General features: G+C 43.2%; 1 protein-coding gene across 3 annotated transcripts; it reads right to left on the minus strand.

Annotated features, from left to right (window-relative positions):
• Positions 1 to 173: 173 nt before the first annotated feature.
• Positions 174 to 7,378, minus strand: LOC309335074 (uncharacterized protein). Of its 3 annotated transcripts, XM_081850013.1 has the most exons (5): positions 7,101 to 7,212; positions 5,475 to 5,495; positions 4,879 to 4,957; positions 2,550 to 2,759; positions 174 to 782 (listed from the first exon to the last, which is right to left on the minus strand). In XM_081850013.1, exons 1-5 carry the CDS (start codon positions 7,122 to 7,124, stop codon positions 613 to 615), a joined length of 504 nt encoding a protein of 167 aa, XP_081706139.1. In that variant the 5' UTR covers positions 7,125 to 7,212; the 3' UTR covers positions 174 to 612. The 3 variants fall into 3 exon arrangements, with proteins under 3 accessions (XP_081706139.1, XP_081706138.1, XP_081706140.1); XM_081850012.1 differs by lacking the exons at positions 5,475 to 5,495; positions 7,101 to 7,212 and adding an exon at positions 7,227 to 7,378; XM_081850014.1 differs by lacking the exon at positions 5,475 to 5,495 and having other exon boundaries at positions 7,101 to 7,227.
• Positions 7,379 to 9,554: the final 2,176 nt, after the last annotated feature.

Genomic DNA, 9,554 nt, shown 5'->3' on the forward strand with positions numbered 1-9,554 from the left:
TAGCTCTCGAACTAATTGGGGATTATCTTGTGTTTGCTGGTAAGAGCCCCATTGTGTTTGCATGATTAAATCAATGGAAGGCAGGCAAAAGAATTCAGGTGCTAGAGCAGTATGTTGCATCAGCCATTTCTCCCACATTTATATTGACAATCACATTAAATGAAACACACACATTGTACACACTCAAAAAGCCTGTATTCTTCAGGAGAGACCCTGTCAGAACACCAAAGTCTAATAAATAACATTTACAAGAAAACTGAAGTGCAACAGTTACGATGCAGAGTTTGTAACATGGATACAAATATGGATTGACAGCTCAATGAGGTCATCCGTGTCAAATCAAATAACAAAAATTGCGCACGAGACAAGGGGAAAGTAATAAGCAGCTCAAAGTAACAGCATGCTAAACTGAAAAATAAAACCTATACCATTTCCAAGCCAAAGCAAAAAGTGCTACAAAATTGCCATCCACCTAGTTTCTGATCTTCCACTTCTCTAGTTTCCAAGTTTTATAAACTATTCCATAAAATACAAGAGGTGTTCATGTTGAGTCTCAAGTAAGTTTCAAGGAGATATAAGTTTAGAAGTCCACATTTCTACCCCAGTGTCACCTCAGTCAACAGCGTCGTCAAATTGGCCTTCCACTGGCATAGTCTCTACCTGTCTCCAGGTCACCGGTGCTACATGGTGCAAACTTGGGTCATACAAAGGCTTTTCTCGAACTGAACATGCCACTGGCTCTTGATCCAAGAAACCTCCGCAGTGAATCACATCTTCAAAATCTAAAGTGTTGAGTGATTTTAAATCAATATGATTATGTCTATAAAGCTGTTTTCAACAGGCTGCAATTCTAAGAACCCACGCTAGGGAATAAGGCCCTCCTGACATCAGAGCAAATTATTTTTGATAACAATTATTCCTTTCATCCCACCCTTCCTCCAATAAGCCTAGGGCAGCATACAGAGAGAGGATATCATTTTATCTTCCCAACAACCCTTAAGGCCATGTTGTCAGCTTTCTTCCTTGAGCCAAGAGAACAGAAAGCTAAATACATGAACAAAATTTGATCTCAGAGTGTTTATCAGTGTGTGCTTATTCTGCAATTCGGTTGCAACCCTCATCAAAGGATATCAACTTACTTAAGCAGTATGTCAACCACTTTAGCCTTATAAAGGTCTATGCTGAACACAATGAAATTTGGATCCAAGTTGTTAAGTAAAATAACATGGCAAGAAAATTTGTTGTTGGTTGTTGTTGTGCCACTGAATAATTAATTTCCCCTTCCTTCACCACTCCACACATATTGCAATAAGCATGTCAGCAAGTCATGCAGAACAAATGGGAACTTCCTCTATTGAATAGAACAAGTTTCAGGAAGATCATATTCTCCAGCGCTACTGCTCACTAACTGCTCAAACCAATGCTGTAATCCAGAACTGGTAGCACCAGAGTACATCATGTTGAGTAGAGCAATATGAGCATACGTCTGATGGCTGCTAGACTACAAGCCCTGGCCTGTTTCCCTCTCTGCTTGCTTTCTCGGGGGCTTTTCCCAACCATCTGTAATGTACTGGGAGAAGGTAACTAGGCAAGACAGCCAGCCAACCCAGACCAACAGCAAGGAAGTATCACTGCTTCCAGAGCACCAGCTCAGAATGTGAATGGCCAGAGGGTTCAGGAGAAACGGCTCAACAAACTGCTGCTGCCGCCACCACCCTACAGCACCTGCTGCCAGAAGCGGCTGATTTACTCTGCCTCATGACAGAGCTGGCCCTACAAGGAGATGGGATGTACGTTTTGTCAATGTAGTCTCGACAACTGCTGCATCTAGGTGCCAAGTAGATTTTGATCTTTAGCTGTCTTACAACTACTTTTTCAAAAGACTGGTGCTTTTATCCGGCCTACTCTGTTCTCCCAGACTGCTCTACTCTCTCACACATCTAATGCTGTTGCTATGAACTGAGTGACACATGTAGTCTTAGATTGCGTATCTCCAAAGTTTCACAGATTAAAAGAGATACCTTTGTGTTCTTGAAACATCCCTATTTTTACACCACACTCTGTCCTCTATAGACGGATGGGTTAAAAAAAAATGTCCATAGTAGCTTCCTTTTAAACACCCACCCACACCCCTTAAGTTTTAATCTCATACTCAATTTGGTACAACTTATTCAAAGAATACTTTTTTAAAAAATTCATGGCTATGACTATGAAAGGCTAATAGTCATGAAGCTATGTACCACCACAGGCATCAGAGCTGGTATACCTCTGAATACCAGCTGCTGGGAATCACAAGTGCTACTGAACTTACGTCCTGCTTATGGGATTCTCACAGACATTTATCTGGCTGGTCGCCATGAGAACAGCATGCTGGACTAGCAATACAACAGGCTCTTTTTATGTTCTTATGACACTTTTATTGGCCTATCGCAAGAGCAGTTCTAAAGAAATCTTCCCACAATGCACCTCTCCCTAGACACCTGGCTTTCTAGCATTTCTTTTCTTCTTTTCTTTTTTTTAAAAAGAACCATGTTGAAGCATCCACCTACCATAAGGATTGCTATTGTTTTCGTTGTCTTCCAACTCTTTATCCCAGTCCTCTTCTACATAGTGAGATACAGTTTTCGTCTCAATAAAAGCTGCATCTGTGGGCATGCTTAAGTCTTCGCCATCTGACTCAGAGTCTTCGTAGGGTGACTCAAAGTCTTCCAATTCCTGAAGGGCACTTTTTGCTTTCTCCATCGCATGTTCTGCCAAACCTATACAGAAAGAAGCCTTCGTTGATTTATTTGAAAAATTAAACAGCAAAATGGATCCATAAACCTAGGGAGTTTGATAGGTTAAGGCAATAAATCAGCTTAGCCATTTCCTCACTTCATTGTACGTGGCAGCAGAAAACAACTGCTGTTGTTTGAGGCGATCTTTGAATATTACAAATTCCCACCTGGTAATCATTTAGTATCAAATATTGTCTGAGGTTTCCCTTTCAGTTTTAACGGATATTATTTCATAAAGCTAGTTGACTGAGGAAAACAAGGGATAAGTAAAAACGTAACTAGTTGGGAGGGAGAGGCAGTTCAGGGCAGCATTGGCAACTGTTGCGAAGGGAATCTGAATGTTGGTCAAGTGGCGGTTGGGGCAGTTAGCGCAGAGAGAGGAAGGGATGGTGCGGTTAAGTGAAAAAAAAGAAAATGTTGTCATGGGTTTGTGAAGCACGTCCGAGGAGGGAAGACTGGTTGTTCTGGGAATGACTGTGGCAGAGAGACGGAAGAATGATGGGGTGCAGAATGACTGTGAGATAGCCAGCAACTTTCATGGAATAGTGTGAAATGCTGGGTGACACCGCGTCATCCAAAAGGGATGCAACTGGGGGACAGAACAGAAGTGTTAGTCTCATTGTACAAGAGTAGATCAGGGGTACCAACTTGGAATAAAATATTGCAGGGGGGGCAAGTAAGCCTTGCATAATTGATCACATTGCCATGGTGCACAGACACCATTTGAATGGCAATGCCCATCAGCTGGGGGGGCCCTCAAATATTTTATTGGGGGGGAGATGCAAAGACCCCTTGGCCCCTAGGAGTTGGCTCCTATGGGATGGATACATGCTAGGGGTTACTCCATCCAACATTTATAACAAAAGTTGTTTCAGCTAGCAAAGGTGTTTGTGTAATCTTCCAAACTCCCTTCCCAGGTTGCAAACTTAGGAGCATGGCTTTCCAGCTCTCATGGTAGCACTTCCTTGTTCAGTTTATAGCCTCACAGCTCTCATCGTAAGAGTTGGAAGGGTCCCCTAGGGTCATCTGGTCCAACCCCTGCTGTGCAAGAATCTCAACTAAAGCATCTTTGACAAATGACCATCCAACCTCTGCTTTAAAAGCTCTAAGGAAGGAGAGTCCACAACCTTCCGAGACAGACCATTCCACTGTTGAATGGCTCTTACTGTCAGAAAGTTCTTCCTGATGTTTAGTCGGAATCTCCTTTCTTGTAACTTGAAGCCATTGGTTTGAGTTCTACCCTCTAGAGCAGGAGAAAGCAAACTTGCGCCATCTTCCATGCGACATTGAAGATGGCTATCATATCTCCTCGATTCCAGGCTAAACATACCCAGCAACTTCAACTGTTCCTCAAAAGGCTTGGTTTCTAGACCCTTGATCATCTTGGTTGTCCTCCTCTGCACACGTTCCAGTTCATGGAGATAAAAACATAGCCACAGCAGGCTCCAACAGTTTGACTTCACCCCCCGAAGGCGCACTCTTCCACTGTCTCCCGAGAGGGCAGATCCCAGCAATATATGTATGTAATATTATAAGGAGCTACCATCTACTGAACAAGACCAGCAAGTACTAGAAGTGGCTGTCCTCTTTCCCAGTTCTGCTACTCAAAGTCTCTTACAGGGATTGAGAGCTTAGGAGATATACAAGGTATGTACAGTGGTGCCCCGCAAGACGAATGCCTCGCAAGACGAAAAACCCGCTAGACGAAAGGGTTTTCCGTTTTTCGAGGCGCTTCGCAAGACAAATTTCCCTATGGGCTTGCTTCGCAAGACAAAAACGTCTTGCGAGCCTTGCGATTTTTTTCGCTTCCCCCCCCCTTTTTCTAAGCCGCTAAGCCACTAATAGCCGCATAGCCGCTTTGCCGCTAATAGCCACTAAGCCGCTAATAGCGCTAATCCACTAAGCTGCTAATAGGGTTGCTTCGCAAGACGAAAAAACCGCAAGACGAAGAGACTCGCGGAACGGATTCTTTTCATCTTGCGAGGCACCACTGTATTCTACTACTGAACTACAGGGCCTTCTCCCAGGAATATGGGAATCTCTGGTATTCAAAGCTAAGATTGTACTTCTCAGCCATTTCCTCCCCACCCCAAAAAAGTACCTTTTCCAGGCCTCCAGCTGAAAGTCTTCACCACTTCAAATTCCTCCTGTCCAGCAAATGCAGATGCATCAGCCTTTTTCTAGAGGGGAAAAACGTTTAAGAAGTCAAATGATCCACATCTTTGATTGGATTCCTCATGAGACTGGCTGTTACTGGACAATAAATTATCCTATTATTGAGCTTTTGGTAACCATCTCTTTATTTTTGAAAGATTGTGTTACATTACCTTTTACAGTGAGCAAAATGTTTGTGACCTATTTGTGTATATTTTTAATGCTGATTTCACTATTATGACCTATTTAGTTAACTAAATTGTCAGATGATGATTCCTAACGTATGTTATGGAAATTATTAGCTTCCTCGTGTAACCTCATGAGAACAATCACAACACTTGTCTTAAGAAAATGTTTCCTTCTACCACAATATACAAATGCACTGGCACACTTGCTTCCCTGGAGTCAAAAAAGGAAGCCATATAAAGAGGTACACACTCCAACCCTCCTGCTCAGAGGTTGGAAATTTTATTTCTAAAGAAGGGTGTCAACAAGTTTATCCAAATGAACAAAAAACCTCTAAATCTCCACCCATTTGTTCACCTGATAATGCTCATTCTTTGTCTTTGTCAGGAGCAGAACAACAGAAGATATAGGATCAACCACAGGGAAACACTCTACAGATCTTTTTTAACTCTTCAGAAAGTAAGTAATTTATCCAGCGATCCCCAGAACAATACAAAATGCCTCAGATGCAGAAAGGCCCATATTAATTTCCACTCCCTCCCTACAAAACGCAATAATAATTCTGGAGTACTGTATAGAAGTTTGAACTCCACCTTACTTCATCCAAGAAAAAGTCAGTACCCTGGGAAGCTGTTCTTTACAAGAGGAGAGGAAATGTGAGTCTGCAGCAATAAAACCACTAGCACATTTGCAAAGCTCAGCAGGGTCCGGTATGGTTTCAAATGGGATGGGGAACCTCATGTTCCTGCATTCTAGGGTTGCCACCTGTCCTGTATAATGCAGGACTGTCCCATATTTAAATGTCAAATGCTAGTCCTGTATTGACAAGAGTTTTGTCCAGTATTTCAGGGCTCTCTCTCTGCCAAAACAAAATTAAAAAATTCCTTCCAGTAGCACCTTAAAGACCAACTAAGTTAGTTCTTGGTATGAGCTTTCGTGTGCATGCACACTTCGTCTAACTTAGTTGGTCTTTAAGGTGCTACTGGAAGGAATTTTTTTATTTTGTTTTGACTATGGCAGACCAACACGGCTACCTATCTGTAACTCTCTCTGCCAAGTTAGGGATCCTCTCCAAATGCATGTGTTGGAAAGGGTGTGCGAAAGGTCATGCATTCAAGTTGTGCATAGCCAAGCGCAAGACAGATTTACAATTTCATGTGTATGCGTGTGTGCACGTCTGTGCGACAAACTTCAGAGCAGCCATCCTGTTAGGCTGCAACAGCTTGCAATGGATTGCTTTGAAGAGAGAGTGACAACTTGAATAAAACATTGGGGGACCCACATAATCCATCGCTAGACAAGGCACATACAATCTGAATGGCAATGCCCAACAACTTTGGGGTAGCCCGGCCGCCTCAAATATTTTATTTGGCCGTGGACCTTGACCTTAGGAGTTGGCTCCTATGCTTTGAAATCACTCCAGTATCAATTTTTTTATTTTAAAATATTTAAAAATATAACCTCCCCGCCCCGCATTTTGCCAGAACAAAAGTAGCAACACAATGTTGGACTCGACGACCCTCACAGGATTCCTTCCAATTCAGCAATTCTCAATTCCCCCATGTTGGGGGACATGGGCGTAACCAAGGAGGGGCAGTTGCACCCCCCAAAAAAAAGTATTAAAAATTAATAGAAACACTCCAACAAACTGGAGTTCTGCTCTTCCTAACAGAAGCCTGCCACACCCCCACCTAATGTCCTCTTTTGGGGGGGGGGGGACAAGGTTTCCTTTTACATTTTAAAGCCTGATTCCCAACCACAGGGGGGCAATTCGAAAATAATATCTCCATGAATGGCATTTTAGGCTCCCTCCACGTGAATAGGAGTTCACCTTTTGAATAATAAGAATTTAGGAAGCATTAGGATATGGGAAGAATTAGGATTTGAGAGATGCTTAGGTGGGGCATGGCCAAAAACAAAGGTTGGGAACCACTGTTTTAAAGGACCCGCTCGACAGCTGTTCGTGGGACCTCCCTTCCTCACCCTCCCAAAAAAGTAGCTGGACATTTCGAACGTGAGCACAAGTTTAACACGTGTTTCCCCCTCCTGCACGTGAACTCCAGAGCCTCTTCCTCTCTCTCTCCCAGCCCGTGGCCGTTTTCCCCTCACCCGCTGCTCTGGGAGGAGGAGGCGCCCCGGAGGCTCGCGCTGCCCGACCGCCTCCATGCGCGCGCGGCCACCCCCCTCCCGCCCCGCGCGGCCAGAGTCCGCCCCTCAGTCACAGAGTCACCCGGACGCAACCGGCGCCTGCCCCGAAATGCAGCTGCGCCGCCACTTACTCCGCGGCCGCAGGCGCGCGTGTGTCACGTGGCCGACCCTCGGGGCGCTCCCCTTGAGCAGCCGACCAATCCGCTCCCGGAACCGAGAAGCTGATCCTTTGGGAACCCACCCCCGCGCGCGCCCCTGCAGGCGTCTCGCCTGCCCGCCGCGAGGGTGGGCGAGGGCGGAGAGCAGGTTGCGCGCTGCAGCTTGCCTTATTAGTATTATTACTATTTAGAAGTTTGAACTCCACCTCACACCATCTACTATTATTATGATGATTATTATTACTGTATAGAAGTTTGAACGCCACCTCACATCATCCATTATTATTATTATTACTGTATGGAAGTTTGAACGCCACCTCACATCATCCATTATTATTATTATTATTATTATCTGTATAGAAGTTTGAACGCCACCTCACATCATCCATTATTATTATTATTACTGTATAGAAGTTTGAACGCCACCTCACATCATCCATTATTATTATTATTATTATTATTATTATTATTTACTGTATAGAAGTTTGAACTCCACCTCACATGATCCATTATTATTATTACTGTGTAGAAGTTTGAACGCCACCTCAAATCAACCATTATTATTATTACTGTATAGACGTTTAAACTCCACCTCACATCATCTATTATTATATTACTGCATAGAAGTTTGAACGCCACTTCACATAATCCATTATTATTATTATTATTATTATTATTATTATTATTATTATTATTATTATTATTACTGTATAGAAGTTTGAACTCCACATCATCCATTATTATTATTATTCCGCTGAGTATTTATTTTTGGGTATGCACGCGTACTCAGGAGGAATTCGCTTTGTCCCGTGTCCGAAAGGATTGTTGGCATGCGAGCCAGCACTGCACAAGTTTTGCCTTATTATGCTTTCTAAACTCGTGTTTATGCTTAAAACCTATAAAATCATTTACCCAAAGCACGCTACAGGTTTCGATTGGGCAGTGGTGTTATGACACCTGTTTGAAAACATGGGCCAGTGGAAACATTTTATTACATTTGGAGTCTTGACACAGGACAGTGGCACAGTTTTGTTTTTCCCCTAAAATAATGGATGCAAGAATTCAAGACTGCCTGGAAGTCATAGTAGTACCCTATATTTTGTATTTTAGCTTTCAACTGTATGCCCGCAAACTTTGGGTTGCATCTATTGAAATCTAAATGCAAGTGCACTGATGAGCATATTCCGTTAACTGCATTCTTGTGCAAACTCTTATGCTAGGACTTGGAAGAATGTGGAAGTGCAGCCAATATGCCTACAACTGCATGTCTGTTAGTGGAAAGCAAAGCTGGAGTGCACTTTCTCCCTTAAAATATGTTTGCAAGCAGAGTCTCTGAGATCTCAAGCCTTGGGCAAGCCAACATTGCTTTCCAGCATTTGTCTTCCAGCCACTGGGGTATCGTTTTGCAGTGTGCAACTGCACGGGACCCAGCTATTTATTTGGGCTTGATCTGCCCTAGACAAGGTGTTTATAAAATAATCAAAACAAAATAAATCCAGACGGGAGGAAAAACAGCCAAGGATTTTGTGCAAATGGATGTACAGTGGTATCTCTGGGTGCAAACGGGATCCGTTCCAGAGCCCCATTCGCATCCTGAAGCGAACGCAGCCCGCGTCTGCGGGTTGCAAGTCACCGCTTCTGCGCATGCGCGGGTGGCGCAACCTGGAAGTAATGCGTTCTGTTACTTCCGGGCCGCCGCAGAGCGCAATCCACAAATGCTCAACCGGAAGCTACTTCAACCCGAGATATGACTGTACTTGGATTTCACATTGCTTTTCAGTGCAATGCTGTACTTGCTAAGGCAGAAGTTTGAACTGAAGAGGCTTTCTGCTTGCAGAAGGACATCTTTAGATACAATCTATTGGCACATTTTAAATTTAAAAACTTCATGAAACCAAACTGACCAGTCAGTCTTAAATTCCTTGCAACTTGAGTAATATCAACGCATTCCAAAAAAATCTGACAGAGTGATTGGATATTAGATTGTTAATGATACTTTGGACACCACTGTCTCCAGTGGTGCACTGCTAAGTAGTTAATGTCCAAGAGTTAGAAATCCTATTTATTTAAATACTCTTTATTATTGTACTTGTAGACCACTCTTCAGTGTATGTCACAAGGTGGATTTGAA

Source organism: Podarcis erhardii (assembly GCF_964252035.2).
Source record: "Podarcis erhardii genome assembly, chromosome: 2".
Classification (NCBI taxonomy): domain Eukaryota; kingdom Metazoa; phylum Chordata; class Lepidosauria; order Squamata; family Lacertidae; genus Podarcis; species Podarcis erhardii.

What these genes read in the sequence shown, in the direction of transcription:
- LOC309335074 (XM_081850012.1), bottom strand. Translation starts at nt 7,283, where the DNA reads ATGGAGGCGGTCGGGCAGCGCGAGCCTCCGGGGCGCCTCCTCCTCCCA. An exon ending in CAGCTGGAGGCCTGGAAAAG is followed by an intron (nt 2,760 to 4,878) that starts GTACTTTTTTGG and finishes CTTTCTGTATAG; the next exon opens with GTTTGGCAGAACATGCGATG. An exon ending in AAACAATAGCAATCCTTATG is followed by an intron (nt 783 to 2,549) that starts GTAGGTGGATGC and finishes TCAACACTTTAG; the next exon opens with ATTTTGAAGATGTGATTCAC.